General features: G+C 31.7%; 2 protein-coding genes and 1 long non-coding RNA gene across 3 annotated transcripts in view; 1 reads left to right on the top strand and 2 right to left on the bottom strand.

Annotated features, from left to right (window-relative positions):
• The window catches only part of LOC115890552, a 24,578-nt gene extending 7,711 nt beyond the window's left edge, over positions 1–16,867 (bottom strand). Inside the window, exons 1-3 of the mRNA XM_030910819.1 lie at positions 16,627–16,867; positions 16,442–16,574; positions 8,195–8,287 (exon numbers count right to left, since the gene is read on the bottom strand). Coding sequence (XP_030766679.1) covers positions 8,195–8,287; positions 16,442–16,574; positions 16,627–16,818 — 418 coding nt within the window. The 5' untranslated portion in view covers positions 16,819–16,867. The remainder of the gene's footprint in view (positions 1–8,194; positions 8,288–16,441; positions 16,575–16,626) is intronic.
• On the bottom strand, positions 4,836–5,849 carry LOC115890553. Its single transcript, XR_004051662.1, has 3 exons — positions 5,829–5,849; positions 5,516–5,519; positions 4,836–4,862 (listed from the first exon to the last, which is right to left on the bottom strand). It is a non-coding gene; the product is annotated as an uncharacterized LOC115890553 (long non-coding RNA).
• Positions 16,868–20,049: 3,182 nt separating the features above from the next.
• LOC115890539 (ras-associated and pleckstrin homology domains-containing protein 1) overlaps positions 20,050–22,487 on the top strand; it is a 331,325-nt gene continuing 328,887 nt past the window's right edge. The window contains exon 1 of the mRNA XM_030910796.1: positions 20,050–20,221. Coding sequence (XP_030766656.1) covers positions 20,186–20,221 — 36 coding nt within the window. The 5' untranslated portion in view covers positions 20,050–20,185. The remainder of the gene's footprint in view (positions 20,222–22,487) is intronic.

Below are 22,487 nucleotides of genomic sequence, written 5' to 3'. Positions count from 1 at the left end.
ATAATAATGGCCTAATTTAGGCTCAATTAAATTACAATTATTTACTTCAGTGGTGTTTCCAGCGACACCTTATTTTATAGAAAAATAAAATAAAAGCAATTCATTGCGAGACATGCAATGAATTATTATTGCGAGACATGCAAAAATAATTTGCAAATAGAGTAACGTATTAAAATACTTCATAACAAATCACAATTTATAACATTGATCTTGAGTGTTGCCTATGGTAAATTAAAAAAAAATGATAATCATCATCATCATTTTCAGCTTATTCAACCATTTCCAATTATGGTGTAGCCCCCCTTAATACTCTCTTTGTTGTTGGGCCAATTGTTGTCTATTACTGGCTATGCGGGCCCAAGTTATCCCTGCTAATTTCCTAATATCATGGTCCCATCTCAGGTTCGGTCTTCTTCTAGGTCTCTTAATTCCTCATGGGTACTATGCTGTAATTTTTGTGGTCCATCTGTTGTCCGTCCTTCTTACCAGGTGTCCTGCCCATTGCCATTTGGGGGATTTGAATCTGTGGATAACATCTAATACCTGGATCTTTTGTCGTATCCACTCTATTCTTTTACGATTTCTCTTGGTTATTCCCAGCATATTTCGTTCCATTGAGCGTTGTGGAACCTGCAGTTTCCTTATGATGTCTGTTTTAAATATCTAGGTTTCGCATGCATAGGTTATTATTGGTAGTACACATTGGTCGAATATTTTCTTCTTTAGGTAGAGTGACATTCTAGTTTTAAATATGATTGAGTTTCTTCCATAAGAACTCCATGCTAACTTAAATCTTCTGGTAATTTCTGGCTGTAAAAATCCAGAGCTGTGTATTAGTTATCCCAAATATATATATTCTACTATTTCCAGTGATGTGTTATTTATTAGAATGTCTTTACTTTTCACTAGTTCGTTGTACATAACTTTAGTTTTTGGTAAATTCATTTTGAAATCCACTTTATTGCTGGTTGTATTTAGTTAAAAAAATGATATTTCACAAAATTACAAAAAATATTTTTTAAAAGATTTAACATCCAGTATCTTTAAAACTATGAATTCCCGGACCCATATTTATAGCAACTTCTCATATTTTTTGATGAAGAATCACACCTTGAAATTTGGCCTTGCATTTCACAGTCTATATATTTTATCATTTCTTTTAAACTGCATATTGCGAATATTAAAAGATACAAAACACTGTTACAAACAAAAATCTCTCACTGTTGTATAATTCGCAAGGTTCCTTATGTACTTCACAACTCAGGCTTCAAGTATTTTGGGTAGTTTTATTAGTCAAATACAAACCTTCACTATTTACTTAATAATGGAACTTAATATGGCTCTTTTAACCGCTAACACACGATAATGCTTACCCCTTACATGAAACGCCAACCTGTAAATCAGGGGATTTCAAAACAGCAAAATCGATGTAGCTGGAAATATATAAGTTTTTAAATCGAGGTCGTTAAGTACATATATATACATTATGTACACCAATAAAGTTCTACCTGAGAATCATCTTTAATTAATGTGTATATCTTAAGTTTAACATTTCCATTCACTATCAACAAAGGTAAAGAAATTATTACCTATGTTAAAGAATATTTCAAAGACAATATTTCCGAACAATAGCGAAGTTAACAATTTACAGTTAGGAAAATGTAATGTATTAGACAGGAATAAAAATAATATATGTCTACTAATAAATCTCGTTGTCATCAAACACTATTTTCATTTTTAATTTTTGTTTATTTTTAGGTACTAAAATTGTAAATGTATTTTCTTACAGTGGCGAAATACCCATAGGACTTTTTTGGAGAGATGAATCCGCCACAGAGATATAGACATTTTTTACTAAAATTGTATTAGAGCTCACATTTTCCTTGATATCAGTACTTAAAAAAACAAAACGTGAAGCAAATTATATTTAACGGAATTGAACTTAAATCAAATGTCAAGAATATAAATGCATATTGCAGAATGGTTTTAGAGAACCAACAAACACAAAAGAAGGACAACAACAATGCATATCATAATATCATCCCAAATCTTAACGTGAATGCGGAATATATAATAAAATTACGATAATATTATCCACAATATAAGATACAAAACTTTAATGACAAAATCAGATGTAATAGCAAACTCAATTTAATTTTTTATCTAAAAAATTAAGTTCAAAAACCAATCTAGAAATTAACTTGTTGAGGAGCTAGAGCATGATATCACAGATAACATAGTAAACTTAGAGAGAATTATATGTTATCTGTGATGATATTTAATACATCTCCGTAAGGAAATTTGGTGAGGGGAGAAAAGTAAATTGTGGTATAGCCTCTGAATTTGCCTATTGAAACGTATGTCTGGAATAAAAATGAGTTATCCACAATACTTGGTGACCAAATATAACAGAGCAGATTTGATCTACTTAATTAAATCCCTCGAACAGAGTAGGCAGTTTAAAGAACATTAAGAACCGACAAAAGATGAATCACCAAAATTACACTGTGATATCCGAGGAACGTAAAAGGACTCACAAGATAGCCTAATCTAGAATGGGACGATGATATTACAAATCAAGTAGTTAATATATGGTAAAATAAAAATTAAATAGAATATACAAGAGAGTCACCGTGATTAAGGGTAGAATAAAGCTGTGAACGCCGATGATCAGTCTCTGATTATACTTAGAAGTAATGATACATTTAATCTTTAGAATAAAAATAAATATACCTAACGGAGTTATTGATAGTGTCTTGTCTTTCTCCTAATTTGAGATATATAGGCATGCTGCTCCTTTTTCTTTCATTTTTTGCCTTTTGTGAATCTCCTGAAATATAAAGAATGCATCCATTTTTCTCAAAGAGACCTGGTTCAATTAGAACAACACTAAGGTTTAATTGTAAAATGTGAACGTGTATTTGGATTAATTTTAATTGTATTTGTCTGATGATGCTCGTATATGAGCGAAACACGTGTAACAGTTTAACATTGTATAAACGTTGAGACCGAGACTTTGAGTCTTTTTTCTACTTTTTTAATTTCTCCTGAAATATGTTATCAACGCTTTTTAGGCCTTCCGGTGCCTCTTTGTACTAATTGGGAAATTCCTCTTGCTATCCTCATAATTCTGTTATCCGCGTATCAGCAATGGATGTAAGAACTTAAAAAATGCTAATGTTTAACCCTTTGCAACGATATAAAGTTATGGGTATTTATTTCTAACAATGAGAGAAATATTAGGATTTTTTATCTTTGTATCGAAGCGGGCCTTGATTTTGTGTTGACCTAGTTGCCTAATTATTTTTTATCGCAATTTCATATTCTATATTATTATTTATCTGCAAAATGAAAGACTTTTGAAAAGATAAATCAACATTATATATTAGTTTTACCAATTACAATTGAAACGCCATTAAATGAAGAATTTAGAAAGAATCGGATTGGAACAAGGGACCCCATATCTTGGCCTGCTAGGTCCTGTGATTTCACTTTTTTCTAATTTTTTATGGGGAAAATTAAAGAACCTTATATATAAGGGAAGAACCATTGGGACGAGAGAAGAATTGCAGAAGGCTACTAGGCAAGCTTTTGGACTTAGCCAGTTCGCCTAATAAATCGCTGTAACTCTGTGCGCAAAAGATATTTATTATGTATTCAACAAGGAGGTGCTCAATTTGAACATTTTAGATGATTTTTTTTTAGAAAACTATATTCGTCACTAAAAAAATACGTTTTTTAGCTTTGTTCTTTGTTTATTGTATCGATTTCAATTGTAATTACTAAAACTAATATAGAATGTTAATTTACCTTTTCAAAATTCTCTAATTATGCAAATAAATAATAATATAGTATATTAAATTGCGATAAAAAATAATTAGACAACTAGGCAACACAAAATCGAGGCATACTTCGATACAAAGATAAAAACCTAATATTTCTCTCATTCTTAGAAATAGGTACCCATAACTTTATATCGTTCGAAATGGTTAAACGTCAGCATTTTTTTAAGTTCATAGCCAACTATGATTTCCATTTAAAAATTATATTTTTTATTATTTCTGACGATAAGAGCAAGCATAGAAAAAAACTCACTACGCCACTGGATTGTGCTTAAAAAAGTGCCTTAAGAACGTCTTTACAGAATTTTATTATTCCACGAAATAAAAAAGTTATGGGCAATTTTCAAAATGGTAAATAAATCAAAAAGACCCCGTATCTCAGTTGGCAGTGAAAATATCAACAGGCGGTTTATGCCATTAAACGTGTCTCAGAAATCGAGCCCATGACATCTATGTCGGTTTTGCTCTATCTAGTCAGGAAATAGGGTTTCCCTGTTAAAACAGACCAATTTCGACCACCCTGTACATTGAAATGTCTTTTATACTATGTTATCTGTGCTTTTAGACCTTAGTAATTTATAGTTTAACAAGTTGAAGCCTGGCGCATGCGCCACGACATCAGGACACTACATCAATATATTTTTTTAAATTAAATGAAAAACAAAAAATCCGGCGATGACAGTTTTTAGGAGAGCCAATTAACCGAGGCAAAGACCGAGCAATTAACTATATTTTAGTAAAAAAAAAACAACTTTCTAGAGGAAGTCGTTACTTCAGTAGAGACGACACAGATAAACATTTGCATTTTATATGTAGATAACTAATACAGCATTGAAGTAGGTACAAATTGTTACAAATTACAAAACAATATATCGAAAGTTATTTAAAATATGTATTTTTATTTTTTTTACTGTAATTTTGGCTCTAAAAGTCTTCGGTGCAAAAGGCTAATGCTTCATTCAGAACCTCGCAATTAGTGGAATAAATTAGGGGTTTCAATTACACTTTATACTTTTTAGTCTTTGAATAAGAAGACTAAGGAAGGAGCATAATGCTATCCATGTGGCTATCCATGGTGGGCGGAAAAAGCTCTCAATATATATTATAAAGTGCAATAATTTCGTGAGCAAATGTTCCTAAAATATTATTTTTCGGTCAGAACCTTTGAATAAGAAGACTAAGGAAAGAGCATAATGCTATCCATATATTCATGCATGGTGGGCGAAAAAGGACTCTAGTGTGGGGATCCTTGACAGTTCTGTTTGACGATTCATTTGACACATTTGAATTTGATTTGAAATTTTGTGGATTTGTCAGTCTTTACGGAGCTTATTTTATGTTATTTATTATTTATTCTAATACTGATAGTTGTATAAAGGTAGTAAATCTAGATGGAAATTGTGGCAGAACTTAAATTAACAGTGACATTATCGCGATTTATCGAAAAAGACAATAGTTGGTTGTGTAGCGTGCGGTAGATCTCGGCAAAAATTGAGTGAAATAATTGAACAACTTTTCGCTAGTGAGTGACTATATAATATACATACGTGTAGTAAACCGATCATTTATGAAATTCACTTAAATTCACTAAATTATATATTTTCTTGCATTTTAGCTTTTATTTACTACTTGTCAAGATCAGATGTCAAAGAATTTTGATACGTTAATTTGACTTACCTGCTTCAGTAGCGTATCGGATGTTTGTGTTAATAAATACTTATTATAACATCTATTTTTATTAGAATTATATATTTTTATAACAATTTTAATAACTACCAACATTTATTCACAACGTAAAATAAAATAACAAATTATTGAGTCTACCCCACGTCTACCCTACATCATAGTTTTACATTTTTTAAATAAAATTAGAGCGGCACTGATAAACCGGAATTTAAGTCGGCCATATTTGAGGCCCATCGCGGTGTACCTAAGATTTTGGATATGCTCCTTCCTTAGTCTTCTTATTCAAAGTTTTTAGTATACGATCATTCCCAATGTCTAAAACCATTGCCTGGAAACTTATATGATGAAATTTTGATATAATAATTGAGTACTCACTAAAAACACGGTATTAGTGGTATCACTAGTGGTAGGAAAAATATTTTTTAGAAGTTACTAGTTTATTTGGTTGCCTGTGATATGCATATACAGGGTGTTTCCTAATTAATCTAAAAAATAAAAAATCGTTAGAAAACGGCTTAAGGCGGGCTCTTAATAAGTATATTTATCTTTTTCTCGGCAACCGTTTGATGAACAAGAAAAACTCAAAAGATCAATTTTGTTGAAAAAGGATGGCCAGTCAAGAAAAAAATATATTTTCTTTAAAAAAACAGTAGTGTACCATTTATGTTAAGCAAAATATCGATTTTTTTTTAATTTTTAACACCCTGTAGATCAGGAAGGAAGTACTTTAGATCCAATGGTTATATAAAAATTGTTTTTAAGACATGAGGAATCACATCACAATTTTTAAACTAATTAGAAAACACCCTGTATATTGTCAACTTGACAATGATTGTTGATAAATCAAAAATACCTTTTCTGTAAAAAGCCCGTTTTCGCAGGAAAAAATTTTGATTTTTATTGAATTTGGGCCTGCGACAGCAAATACCCGGTATGTTTTTTTAATATTCTATCTATCTAAATTTTAAATATCATAGTCAGAAATAGTTTTATTATTTATTAACTGTAAAAATGGTATACTTGTAAGTTTTATCAAATATTGTGATTTGCTTTCTACCTTGTAGTCAAAATTTATATTTAATAAACTGTAAAATATATATATTCTTATGTTTGGTTTGGTAAGTTACTCTGATATACAGATATATCAGTGTAACTTTAAAACTAAATACTTTGAAATTAAATATAAACATAAAAAATATTTACAGCAGAAAAGGCGAAAGCGCTGGGTTAAACATAGTCTCTACTAAGAACACGGAGGGGCGCTTTGACCAAAATTTTACTATTAAGTTTCATATCTATCTTAATAGAAGATTATTTTCTTTTATCTATGGTCTAAAACGCAGTTAAAGTTAATAGAATATCCTAGCAACAACTAGCGGTAATCAGTTGTATCCATAGAGAAACCCTAATATTTAGCTTATAAAACAGTAAACTTTTGATTTCTAACCCCAATTATTTCTCTTGACGAATGATAATATAATCAAAGGCCAAAATGACATTCCTCGCAACTTTTGAAGTATAATTAGTGAAAAAGTTAAAAGTTTGATAACTTTTTCCACTAATTGAAGATTACTACCACTGATTTTGACGTTGTGAATGCTTACATTGATATTGGAGGAACAAACTTCTACCGCTAATTAAAACTATTGATATATTCCACTAATTTTAAGGTTCTGAATGAAGCTTTAAGGTAAGAAATTTCTAAATTTCTTAGCCTTTATAGCTTGACATTATCAACAAAAAATCATATAAAAAAAAATGAAAAAAAAACATCATATATTCAAAAATTATATAAAAGGCAGTAAAAGCAACAGTGCTGCGTCTGTGTTAAGCTTGATTTTCATGCATCCGTTGTCCGACGATACCTTGATACGATATTAATTTCATTGGTTGTATTTAAAGGCTTCGATTGGATAACCGTTTCTAACCAATCGAAGTGTTTAAATTCAACCTATAAAATTAATATCGTATCATCGTATTGTCGGACAACGGATGCATGAAAATCAAGCTTTAGTGTGTTGATACATTTGGTGATTTATATACAGTGCGAGTCTTAAATAAGTGCAAACATTTTCAGTGTTGGTAGATCTCTATAAAAAATATATTTCCTCTTTATCACTTTAAAGTCCAAAATAATAGAGTTATTTTAATTTGAAAACTTAATTTTTTTATCATATATCGAGAACCACAGAGTCTTTGCTGGGTTTTTATTTTTGTAAATTAAATCTACTACCTACATATATTGCCATAATATCAAAATATATTATGATTTTTAACTAAAAATTAAAAATAAAATCCAATCAATTTTTCGAAAATTATCAAATTTAAAAAAAAACTTAAAAAAAACGGAAAAGAGACTTATAGACACATGTTTATGGGATCGAAATATATACCACCCCTAAAGATATTTGCATTTACTTAAGACTCACCCTATATAAGGGGCCTTTTTACCTGATGGGCCTTATTACTTATTTATTCAGGTACCTTATTTAACGTATTTGCTTAACAAATTTGAATCCAAAAATCTTTATTACCTTTATTTCTATAGTCAGATCTGATACAGAGTAGATAATATCGCAAGTATATGTCGCATTGGCATTGGTCGAAAACATCCACTTTTCTGTTAATGTAATTCATGAAGTCTATAATACTTTTATAGGCTTTTCCTTCAACGAGCATCGTTCTGCTGTACACACGGCCAAAATCACATTTTGTAACAGGGTTCAATACTAAAACTCCAGCTAGACAGTCTTCGTTTGCTACAAAATATTCAACTGTTTATGAAAAAAATTAACCGTTCTCTAATAATTCATAAATATTTCAATTTTTTCACGCAACCTATGCTTTGAAACACCCGTGCATTCAGTATATACTCAGATACAATAAAAAACGCAACGGAAAATTTTTTGGTGAAGTTTAGAATGTTATATTTTTTTAAATTTTGGCCTTATTTCCTTGATTTTTTATCAACTTTAATTCGTAAACTCAATTTATGATAAACTTTGGTATTTGACTTACTATACAGGGTTAATCGAAGATTTGTTTGTTACCCTATCTTTAAAACACCCTGTGCAATAATTTCGTGAGCAAATGTTCCTAAAATATTATTTTTCGGTCAGAACCTTTGAATAAGAAGACTAAGGAAAGAGCATAATGCTATCCATGTATTCATGCATGGTGGGCGGAAAAAGGACTCTAGTGTGGGGATCCTTGACAGTTATGTTTGACGATTCATTTGACACATTTGAATTTGATTTGAAATTTTGTGGATTTGTCAGTCTTTACGGAGCTAATTTTATGTTATTTATTATTTATTCTACTACTGATAGTTGTATAAAGCTATAGTAAATCTAGATGGAAATTGTGTGGCAGAACTTAAATTAACAGTGACACTATCGTGGTTTATCGAAAAAGACTCATACGTGTAGTAAACCCATCATTTATGAAATTCACTTAAATTAACTAATTATATATTTTTTCTTGCATTTTTGCTTTTATTTACTACTACTTGTCAAAGATTAGATGTCAAAGAATTTAGATACGTCAATTTGACTTACCTGCTTCAGTAGCGTATCGGATGTTTGTGTTAATAAATAGTTATTAAAACTTATCTATTTTTATTATAATAATATGTTTTTATAACAATTTTTATAACTACCAACATTTATTCACAACGTAAAATAAAAAAAATTATTGAGTCTACCCCACGTCTACCCTACATCATAGTTTTACATTTTTAAAATAAAATTAGAACGGCACTGATAAACCGGAATTTAAGTCGGCCATATTTGAGTTACATCGCGGTGGACCTAAGATTTTTTATATGCTCCTTCCTTAGTCTTCTTATTCAAAGGTCAGAACCATGTCTCCTAAATATTTTGTTTTTTGACACATGTCAACACATGCCTTGGTTAATTTTTAAGAGTAGAATGAACTTGCCACAAACATTTTACGATTTTTTCAATTATTGTTACCAGGGGCGGATACAGAGGGGGCCATGAGGCCCGGGAGCGTAATTACTATCAGAGCCAACCTGCTCTATACGCCGGTAGACTATGTAACGTAGGACTGGAGAATTTTTATTATAATAATATGTTTTTATAATAATTTTAATAACTACCAACATTTATTCACAACCAGGGCCGGCGGAAGGAAAATATTGAGACCGGGCGAGTACTCTATCTGGCTAAATATTTCAGTTGCTGTCGCGGCGCCCCTAGCATAGGGCGCCCCGGGCGGCCGCCCGGTTGGCCCGTCCCTTCCGCCGGCCCTGTTCACAACGTAAAATAAAAAAAAATATTGAGTCTACCCCACGTCTACCCTACATCATCGTTTTACATTTTTTAAATAAAATTAGAACGGCACTGATAAACCGGAATTTAAGTCGGCCATATTTGAGTCCCATAGCGGTGGACCAAAGATTTTTGAGATGCTCCTTCCTTAGTCTTCTTATTCAACGGTCAGAACTATGTATCCTGAATATTTTGTTTTTTGACACATATCAACACATGTCTTGGTTAATTTTTAAGAGTAAAATGAACTTGCCACAAGCATTTTGCGATTTTTTCAATTATTGTTACCAGGGGCGGATACACAGGGGGCCATGAGGCCCGGGAGCGTAATTACTATCTGTACTATTCTGTAGAGCCAACCTGCTCTATACGCCGGTAGACTTTGTAATGGAGGACTACGCGTTTTTAGATATTTCTAACTATACTAATGTACAGCGCAAGCAAGCCCTGCATCGCCGTCGCCGTATTGTTAGTAAATGTGTAATTAGCCGTGTTTAAAAGCTTCTAAACATACTATATTTACGCTACGCGTGCTAGGCCAAGATAAAACCTTTTATTTACTTTTGTACTGACAATTTATCATTTTATTTTTGACTTACTCCTTGTGATTATATCGGTTTTAAAAGCATGCGCCCCCTCATGTTTTCTTTTATATAGATCATGTACGTGCTTTTTTAAATTATCATACTTTTTTGTAAAATCATTTTTAATGAAAGTTTGATACTCGTACTCGAATTCTTCTATGGTATAATATAAAGAATTAGGAAATACAGTGCGAAGAGCGTTTCTCTCTGCTGACGAATCATCGGTAATAAGGCGAAGCAAGGAACCCTTTCTTACCAAAGCCGTGTCCTAAAATTTTCTGCAGCAACGAAAAAATCATCGTATAGTTTACTTCACTTTGTTCTATATATTATACACGCAAAAGGTATGGAGCCAGTTTTATGTGCAGCGAAGACAAAAATTACGCATTAATTCATTTGGTCACATGAACCTGAGCATGAACCACTACTATCGATAAAAACCATTTCACTTGTAAATACTCTCTCATGAGCTCTGATCATTATCGGCGTTAGCAATTACCAGCGGTTCTTCGTTTATGCTGATTTTTATTCCTAATTCTTCGTAGATTTTTGATTTTTGTTATATGATGGCCAATATGCTTTGGTTATCTCGTACACCGAAAAACAAATCGCGATCATGATCTGCGCTCAAGTATAGTTAGGCGTAAGTAGACACGGCTTATTATACATTTACTACCAATACTGCGATGCAGAGTTTGCGTGCGCTGTACATTAGTTTAGTTAGAAATATTTAAAGAAATGCGTAGTCCTCCATTACAAAGTCTACCGGCGTATAAAGCAGGTTGGCTCTGCACAATAGTACAGATAGTAATTACGCGGCCCGGAAGGATACAGGTTGCTAAAAAAAATGAAACTAGGGCTAAAAGTAAAGAAAATATATCACTTTAAATTTGACGAAAAAATTTAACGTTGCGTTTTTTTGCATCTGAGTGTAAATACCATTTTTATTTTGTTTATTATTTTCTATATCCTGACACTTCCAGTTGGTTGAATTTGGCACCAATTTGCTTATTAAATGTCGTATTATAGAAAAAAAAAACGATGTCAAAAACTGGGGAATGAAAATATATGAAATCTTCGGCGACGTCAATCTCTAGACACCATTTACTAAAAATTGGCATAAAACTTGTTAAAATTAACACTAATTATAAAAAGTTTTAAAAAGAATAGAACGTTTCATTAAAACCTTCTTTAGGTCGATTGGCACTCCCTAAAATTATTATCGATTATCATTCCCCAGATTTATTTGGCGCCGTTTTTTTTCTGAATGAACTTATCGATAAGTAAAATTCATTATCGCCCATCCCTATTATAGTTACAATATGTAAAGAAAGCATTTTCTTTAATATGCAAACATGGCCATAATATCAAATAATATGCAACGAAAGCGATAAAACAGAATAAATGTAACCAAAACATTTAGTTAGCTTGTCAGTACCTACCTCATTGTAATAGCCTAACAACTACAACTACAATAGTCCGTAGAAAGTTAATCAGAAATCAGAGGCATAGAAAACGATTGAGAAAGGAAAAATCCATATACGAGGCATGTTTTGACGGACAAGACAGAAATAAATAGCTCAAGCCAACAAGTAACTCCAACAGTTGAACTACCATACACATTTCCAGAAGCCCCGCAAGTTTCAATTTCAAGAAAAAAAAACATTCTAAGTTTTACAGAGTTGAAGAAAAGATGCTTAGAGTTGTTTTGTTAAAATCCCGCTCCATGCCATCCATGCCGCAAGAGTCTGGCAGAAAGACATTTAATGCATTAGACATTATATTTGTGGTTCGTACATATCTAATAATTTTAATATTAAATCTATATTTTTTTATAATTTCAAATTTACATTCCAAGTTCCTTTGTATTCATGTTAGGAAACTCAGCAGTCATTAGAAAATTCACTCACAGAAACTCACTCAGTATAACTTATTTGAAACTCAACCTATCAAAAACTAAACTTTTGTCATATAAAAGTACTATACAACCTTTTTTACTTAATAACACAACTATTGACGTCGTGGATTCTGTGAAATTCTTAGTAGACACTTGTAGACAACTCGTTAAAATGGGACTTGCACATCGAAGCTTTATCAAAGAAACTAAGCGTTGCCTGTTTTGCGCTAAGATAGTTTCTAAGGAACTTAACTTATCAACCTCTAGAATAGTCTATTATGTCTTTTTTGAGTCGCATCTTCGTTATGCCCTTCCATTCTTGCTGCGCGACAAAATTTGATCGTTATTTCAAACTTCAAAAGAGAGCAGTTCGATATTTATTGGGACTGAACAGTAGAACTCACTGCCAGAATTTCTTTAAAAATTTCAAAATACTGACTCTTCCTTCTCTATTCATATTCGAATCCGTTTGCTTAATCCGCAAGCACATATCTGCTATTCCCGAAAAGCCACCTCACAACTATCCACTTAGGAATGCGGAGCACGATCTTGATCTGCCAACCCCGAGCTCAGAATTAGTTAAAGGCTGAATACTGCACAATGCCAAAACATGTACAATCACCTGCCTTTGGATATCAAGTCGCTTTTATTCTTTCCGGCATTTCGCAAAGCTCTAAAATCATACTTACTGGTTACTGGAGAGGGTCCTATATGCGCTCTAACGACTTTTTTGTGGATATTTAATCTTGAACAATTTTGAATTTTAAAATTTTGATCATTCTCACAAAGTGGTTAAAAATCTAGTATTTAATATTTTATAATAACTATTAAGTGATTATAACCATTTACAATTTTAAAATAGTAAAATTTTTATTGATACGTTTTTTTGTATTCTACAATGTCCATGCATGTTCTATTTGTGATTTTAATGTCGTTTTTTTTTGAGTTGTATGAAACTAGGTTAGATCTTATTATTTGTATATTTTTTGTGTTTTTGTTTGTTTTGTAAATGATTTGTCAATGAAGCTATTTTGGCTTTTGTACAATAAAGTGTTATTTATTATAGTATCAACTTGAGTTTAAATATCTTTGGTATCAACCGTGCTAAAAGCAGGTAATATATTCTCCTTCGACGAAATATGGACTCAGCAGTTTTTATACAGTTAATTGTATGTATTATTGTTATTATTTACGTACTTATTACTTATTAGTTTATTATAAATAGCTGTAATTAGTAAATAGTTCAATAAAATTAGTATTTAACAAACCACTGTTGTACCTACTATTACGCCCAAAATACCCTCATAAAGTTGTTAACTCGTCTCTGACAAGAGCCATAGCGTTCGCCAAACAACATGAGACTTATTTTACAGGAAAATGCCAAAAAATGGTTGAAACCAAAAATGGCTAAATGGGAACTTTCATTTTTGATATTTTTATTTTATTAATAGTCAAATAAATAGGGCATCAAACATGCATAGCATATCAGAAAAAAAAACTAAGAAATATAGGAAAACAATATTAACATGCGAACATTCAGCGAACAACAAACAAAAACAAGGACAATTCAAAATTTAAAATCTCCATTAACATAAACATTTCAAGTTGAGTGTTCACAAAGCTGAGTCGCAAAATCAATTTTTTTTCTATTTTTACTGTCAGTTCGACAAGCAAAACGATTCTTTAAGGTAGCCGTTTTCGAATCGCTTAGCGAAATCAGTAATGACACTAAGCACGTCAGATGAGAATACCCAAATCGGTAGCTGTGTCGGTAGTTAAGGGCACGCTAAGCAAAAATTAACGTCTTATACGCTGAGCGTCTAAAAACGCTTGCGTTTTCTAAGTTGCAGAATTCGGGATCTGTACGCATCATAATCAAAAATTTAAAAATAATAAAGGTCGAGAAACCAGAAACCCTATTCGTTAGGTAATTATGAGGTTAAATGGAAATTTGATTTCATATAATGTCATTTTAACAGAACGTAAAAAGTTTTTAATAGACGTCTGTGGTAAAAGCTAAAGTATCCTCAGCCATATTTAGACATTTTAAATAGTTTCTTCTTTTTGTTGTTTTGCTTTTGACTGGAGGAGGAGGAGATATATTTACAGGATTGCAAAATCGCACAGCATATATTATATTATAATCTAGACTTACATCGAAAGCAATAATAAGTGCATTTAGAACTTCTTTAAAAAAGCTAATTAATAGTATTGTTTTCTGAGCGAAGTTATTTGTGATGGCTTTGAGTATAGTTTAATTTAAAATAAAATAGTGTTCACGATTGTAATTTAGTTTATATTATACATTTTTAAAGTATTTTCGTATTTAGTGAGAATTGAATCGGATCATAATGTGACTCGGTCGTTCAAAAAATCGTGAGAGTTAATTCATTACATACAATACGGTTCGTTCAATTGAAACGTGGCCAGCACGGCAGCACAGATCCATAAGATTTGAACGGTGAGCCGTAAAAAACAATCGTGAAAATTGAATCGGATCATAATGTGACTAGGTTGTTCAAAAAATCGTGAGAGTTAATTCATTACATACAATACGGTTCGTTCAATTGAATCGTGGCCAGCACGGCAGCACGGATCCATAAGATTTGAACGATGAGCCGTAAAAAATAATCGTGAGAATTGAATCGGATCATAATGTAACTCGGTCGTTCAAAAAATCGTGAGAGTTAATTCATTACATACAATACGGTTCGTTCAATTGAATCGTGGCCAGCACGGCAGCACGGATCCATAAGATTTGAACGATGAGCCGTAAAAAAGAATCGTGAGAATTGAATCGGATCATAATGTAACTCGGTCGTTCAAAAAATCGTGAGAGTTAATTCATTACATACAATACGGTTCGTTCAATTGAATCGTGGCCAGCACAGCAGCACGGATCTATAAGATAAGAACGATGAGCCGTGAAAAAGAATCGTAAGAATTGAATCGGATCGTAATACGACTGATTTGTTTGGCATAGGGAGATCGGTCTTGATCGGTCGGGTGTCAGGTACCAATATTTAGACTTGAACAAAAGCCCTAAACAAATAGTATGGGTATAAAATGCAAACGATAAGAAAGTTATTTGCAAGAAAAAAACTTAATTTTACTGTCCTTAATACAATAGTATATGTAACGCATTTAATTTTCGAATGTAATACCAGAAGATGTTTCGGGATAAATAAAGTACATAATATATCCTTCTTATCTTAAATAATTATTATAATTGACGTGATATTTTGTGGAACTGACAGAATTGACTTCTCAATTAATATTTCAAAAAATGACAATTACAATATGGCCACCAAGCGACGATCATTTAATGATTTCACTTATTAGCCGACCATACCATTAGGTATTGTAGGCTATTAAGATCGGCAAAAAAAAGTTTATTTAATTTCACTCAGAATGAGTTATTTGGGTCATAAATGACCTAAATACAAAATATTTTCATGGTGTCTGTCTGTCCGTCTGTCCGTCTGTCTGTCCGTCTGTAACACGATAATTCAAAAACCGCTAAACCGATTTTAACCAAATTTGGCACAAAAATACTGTGGCACCCGAGAATCTGGCCATTAGTTTTTGTGTGGGTGTGGTGTTAGTAAGGGGGTATGGGGGTTAAAAATTTTAAAAAATCGTAACTCCAAAATTACAATAGCTAGCGAAACGCGGTTTTCAATTTAAGATTAGGAATAATATTTGCAACAAAATTTGTAATAACATCAAAATCAGTCAAAGACGCAGTTTTTGAGATAAAAAAAATTGGAAAAATTCCTCTACTTTGAAACTAAAAGAACTGCCTACCAACTTTTTATTAACATATTTTAGTATGGGCGGCTATACGTGCCTCCCGGCGCCAATTTTTAATCACATTCTTCTATATAGGAAAAATATACATAGAGTTGTATAATCTTCTGAAGATATGAATCAGATTGATAAAATGATATACTTATTTTAGAAACACACGTACACCATTTCAATTTCCAATATTTTTTTCCGGAAAAGTAAGAGCAGCTTTAAAGGAAACATTTCATTAATTCTTTTTCCCATTAGTTTTTTGAATATCATACTTTGAAGTACTCACATTTGCTAAAGTCATCAATATGTAAAGTAAATATATACATTATTATACAATACCTTCGTCGATAGCCATAATTGATGCACGGTCTTTAAGTTTGAAAATTAGTCTATCCGCAAATGATTTTTGCGATGCCAAATCATTTTTTATCGTAGTATTTCGAAAGAGAATATCTTCCTGCATATAATTTTCCTGCAATAATTTTAAACTAAACAAAAAAAAACAACACGTGCATATTTTTAACCAGAATTAAATCAACCGCTTCTTGGAAATGTTTTTCCTGCAAATCCTGTATTTTGATTCCGTTCTGTAAACGCCTCCAAACCAGCGGACCAAATATTCTTTCTAGTTGTAGTTTTAATTTGTCTTCTTCCTCTTGTAACTCATCTTTTAGTTGTTTAAGTTTTTCTTCTTCGATACGCAATCTTCTGCTCATGTTTTGGAAGAAAAAATCTCTATATATTATGACGTTTTATTTTAGGATGTGAAAAAATGTCAAAAAACTATGATAACCAATTATTCACATGTGTGATTATGGTTGCCAGACGTCCGGTATTTTCAGAGAAATCCCGGATTTAGGTATGTTGTCCCGGATCCGGAAAAACCCATACACCAATTTTCATACAAATATTGACGTTAGTTCAAAAATTATTTGGGAAAAATCAAAACAAAAATGAAAATGTCTATACAAAAGGAAAAACTTTTTTATTATTGACATTTTGAAAAAAATGCATTCTTCGTAAAAAGTTTTGCTTGTTCTAAAATGGTTAATCCCGTTTATACTTTTCCAAATGTCCATACTATTTTAGAGAAACATTAAAAAATATATTTGAAGTCCCAAAAATCAAAACGCGTTTCTATTGTAATGTAACTTCGTTTTCATTCTCTGATAGATTGTTATTGATATATTATATTGATTTCTTTGGCAATGTAATTATATTATTATACAGGGTCTGCCAATAGTGCGTCGGGCATCTGTAGCTCCTATAATAAAAAAGTTAGGAATTTTGTTTAAGTGCAAACCTAAAGTATGTACCAGGATGCATTTCAGGAAAATATTTTAACTTCTATAGGGTGGCTCAAAAAAGTGTGAGTGGCTCAAAAAAATGTGAGTTTTCTCTCTTGCTTTGTTTTTAAATGGTACACCCTGTGTATTATTGCATTTTTGGCTTCCTTTCAGATCACTTTACATAACCCTAAGATAATTATATATAACCTATAATAAATAATATATTTCGATAGTTTCAGGGATATTAAAAAATAAATCAAAAATATATATTTTTCAACCCTTCTTAAAAAAATATTAAAAATACAAGAACTGTTCTGAAATCAAAACGATATTAGGTATTTACTTTAGATGGTCTGTTCTTACTTTGCTATAAATATGGTAATCGTAAATCATACAGGATGTTCAATATTCTACGCCAAACTTCTATGAAAAATCTATCTTCTATCTAAAATATAAAATATTTTTTCTTTGTTTTTTTAAACGGAACACCCTGTATATCATTTTTTTATTATATCGAGAGTTTAAAAATGAACATTTTCTCTAATTAGGGTATTTCAATGTTTTTAACGGTTTCGCAGATACATGCAGTATTATTTCATATGGCGCTTTCAATGGTAAAATAGGAGAGATAAATTATTAGGTGGCTTTGATAAAAATTTACTGTGGAAAATGTCATATGAAATATAAAATGCAAATATCTGCGAAACCGTTAAAAATTTTGAAATACTCTAAATACAAAAAATGTTCATTTTTTCACTCTACTCCAGGGGCGGATACAGGAACTTATTTTAGGGGGGGGCAAAATAAAAAGTAATGTAGAATATGCTTTTTAGGGTGCCATTTTTAACCCAAAAGCCTAATATTTAACACACACTTTAGATTTTAGGGGGTCCCGGGCCCCATGGCCCCCCCCCCTCTATATCCGCCACTGCTCTACTCCACAAGAGTTAGCTTATGTATCTCATAAATTATCAGCTAATTTGAAAAAAACAATCCGATAGCCCTAATAAAGTGGTTGTGAGAATGTGCAATTAGTTTTTTGATTTTCTAAAAATATCGACAGGAAAAAATAAATTTGATTTACAAAAAAATCCGGGTTTTCCAAAAAACTCAGCAATCCTTGAAATGTTTAAAACTTTTTTGATGGCATCTTGGTGAACCTCCCAAAGCGCAACTTTGCCCCAATTTAAACATGTTCGTATCTATTACGGTTACCGAGATACCAATGCTCGAACCTCGAATATGTAGCACCCTGTATACATTTGTATAAACTTTTTCATTATTTTTATTTGTAGAATATGCTGCCGAAGTTTCCTAAAAAGAATTCGGACAACCCTGTATATAACTACCTTTTTTCGAGAACATCCCTTTTTTTCTCTCGTTTTTTTGCCCTCCCGAAATTTACCTAGCTAGGTATAAAAACCTAACAATCTTATACCTGTGTGATAGGTAATTAATCCCAGAATTTCTAATACTGAATCTTTAATAGAAACGTCTAAATTCTATTTTTTCGATATATTCGGCGAACGAATCCGAAAATAGTCCCAGAAATGCAGCGAAAATCGTAAAATTACATTTCCGTATGCACCTCTATTGAATCTAGACAAAGACATGCGCAACTACGGACGCCCTGTTGCCAACTATATTTTTTAAACTTACTTTTAATACACTTTCTGTATTTTTTATCCAAAGGTAATAGTTTTATAATGTTTAAATTAAATTGCATAGCAGTTATTTAAGTTTAGCTTGGTTTACGATTTGCTGTTCATAGAAAAATTATAATATACAGTATGTCCCTAAATTGTCTTTACGAGAGGAAAAACACTTTTGTATTAAGCATTGGAATTTTGAGAAAAAATGCATACTTCATAAAAAAATGTTTTTTCTAAAATGGATGATCCCGTTTATACTTTTCAAATTTCCATACCATTTTAGAGAAAATTAAAAGAAACATGAAAATGTGGTTAATATTTTTCTTAGGAAGTTTTTCTTGAACTCCTAAAAATCAAAGGCGTTTCTGTGAAAATATAATAATGATTTCATTCTTTGTTAGATGGTTATTATTAATTTTGAATGACGTCATAATTTTTGCTGTTTTTAAAGTATCACATTATCCGATAATTATTATCACTAATCACCCTTTCCGTAGCATTGAAATAGAACTAAATAAATTTTGTGCTTTTCTAACATTTTAAGAGAGCAAAAAATATGACGTTAAATTATCTACATCTGCATTTAGAAAAAAATCACTTGTATCCCTTTTATTCCAATTCTTTCTCTAAAACGATGTGGAAATTTAGAAAAGTATAAACGGGATTAACCGTTTTAGAACAAGTTAAAAATAGTATGAAGAATGCATTTTTCTAAAAATATCAATAATAACAAAGTTTTTCCTTTTGAAAAGACAATATCCGGGGACATTCTGTATATACATCCTCTAGAATTAAAATGTGGTGTAATAAAACATTTTAATAGCTTAATACTGGTCATTAATATTCTCAAGGTAAGTGGTGTGTTGCATGCAATAAAATATTTACCTATCTATCTGCGAGAGACTGACAGCAAACGCGGAGAGTATTCAATAAGAATCTTTCGATTAATCGCGGGACGCTCTGGCAACAACGCGATTCGCTGACGGACGCATGGCGCTAAATAAACATTTTCAGTCCGATTCGCCGTGCGGTGTTGGTGTGGTGTTTTGGTGTCGGTTCGTTTAGGATTCAGTTTATATTTTGCATGATTGTGTAGTTTTGGTGCTTGAAAACCGGCTAAATTTTAGGATATTGTCGTGTGGATGTATTGTATGGATCGTACAGGGGTTTATCACAAGGTAGGTTAACGGTTTCCTGATAAAAAGACTGAAAAATATTTTTGTTGTGGGTGGTTGAGAGGTTATGTTACCTTTTAATCTTATGAAATATATTATCTTTTTAATAGGTAGTGCATTGTTTATTGTGAGAGGAAAACATATTTTAATACCTAGGTGAGATAGGGATGATTAAGGTGTATTTTTCCCACGTCTAAAAATATTTTTATACATGACAAACATTTTGACACTGTGTACTTATTAAATTATGAATGGAAAAATATACCTGTGTAGTTAGTTTAGGAAATTATTGGTTTTTAATATATGATATTATTTATAATAATGTATTGCTATCATTGTCATTGACAAGTACCTATTGTTCTTATCTAGAAACAAATTTCAACATTATTGAGTACCTATTAGGTATAAATGGTATTTCAAAAAGCATGTGCCATATCTTGTAGGGATATTTCTCATGTAAAGCCGGTCGTACACTTTGCTATTTGAGTGAAATTTTGAGGGTAAAAGTTACTATAAGTGAATATTTTAATGCTAAAACAGAGGCATATCTTCGGGCATACCTACATCTAGGGTGTTGGATTTGACCTGTCAATTTTTTTTCGTCAATTGGCCAAAATAATAAATAATTTTAAAAGTACAATGAAACAAATTTTTATTTCACATAATCATTGAAATAATATACCGGGTGCGTCTCAAAAGTGGCTCACCCTTAAAACTTTTTATTTTTTCAGATAAAAAATCGAAATTTGGTATGTTAGTATGTGACATAAATTAGGATTGATTGACGTATTCAATTATTTTCGGTCACTTCCTGTTTCACCGGAAATGACTACAACTTTTGATTTTTAAATGGCACCCTCGGTGTTTTATTACTTTATTCGATAGAAAATAATACTCTGAATGGAATTACGTATCATTTGTCAACTTTTGACATTTTCGCATATGATTTATTTGAAATTGCAACATGCGATTCATAACGATATTTTGACTCGAAATACCAAGTGTGTGGTACCAAATTATTCGTAAAAAATGCCTTTTCCAAATATGCTAATGAGCCACCCTCCTTCCATTTGAAAAAATTGAGATATGATATAGTCATTTCCGGTAAAACAGGAAGTGACCAAGAACAATTGAATACGTTAATTAATCCTAATTTATGTCATTATACTAACATACCAAATCTCGTTTTTTTATCTAAAAAAATAAAAAAGTTATAGGGGTGAGCCACTTGACCAAACCGGTGACGCACCCGGTTTAAGACGCACCCCAAAAAAATATTTTAATTTTAAAACAAAAAAAATAAAATTAGAAAATTAAGAAAAACATATTTCTATTTTAACTTAAAATAAACAGAGAACATTTGAAAGTTATTTTAAAAATACTTTTATTCTAATTAATTGACATAAGTAGATAGTGGTAAGTTCTCATCTTCATCTTCATAGTCGATGTCATGGATGTCGATGTTTGAAGACGAAGACATGTCAGCTTCAGAAGATGAACTTACATTGAGGTCAGTAACCCTTCCATTTTTGTTTATTATATTTAAATTATATTTAACATAAACAAGTTACCAGATCTTGTAGGGGTCAACCTGTTTCTTAATTTATTATGAACAATTCCCCAAGTTGACCAGTTCCGTTCACTAGAAGCTGAGGAGGCCGGTATTCTTAGTAATTTTGTTTCAACATTGTGAAGTACTGATTTATTCTGCCAACTGTCCCACCAAGATGATGGTGTAATATCTGACGATGTTTTACGTACTGATTTGATACTTTTTACGGCTGTGCATATTATTCGATTATTGAATGCGTTTGATGCTGTTCTAAAATTTGATATCTCTCCAAGTAGTTCAATTTCAGATTCATTGATACACTCGTTGATACCAAGTTGTACGATAAACGTAGTCGCGCGTTGCAGTTCTTCTGGAGCTAGATTCTGTCCTTTATATCTAGTATCGAGTAAATATGCTGCATTGTGCGTGTCGGTACAGGCAATATCAATTCTTCTTATTACTGATGCAGTTGTTAATTTTTTCTTCTTCTCAAAGGAAAGGACTTAGTGAAACAAATGTATTAATATGCTCTTTTAACAAATACAGTTTGTGATGAACATCCGATAAAGTGACTGAAGTATTTTCCATAAAGATAATCAAACGAACAACTCTCTCTCTCTTTGTCTTTATTCCTACAAGAGGAATGTAGTGGTTAGGTTCATGTACAAGCGTGTACAGTGGCTTGTGGGTAATCTTTGATAGCTGGTCTATCCATCG

This window comes from Sitophilus oryzae, unplaced genomic scaffold (assembly GCF_002938485.1).
Source record: "Sitophilus oryzae breed Bouriz unplaced genomic scaffold, Soryzae_2.0 scaffold_882_pilon_pilon, whole genome shotgun sequence".
NCBI classification, from domain to species: domain Eukaryota; kingdom Metazoa; phylum Arthropoda; class Insecta; order Coleoptera; family Curculionidae; genus Sitophilus; species Sitophilus oryzae.
This window is presented reverse-complemented; position numbering and strand designations above follow the sequence as displayed.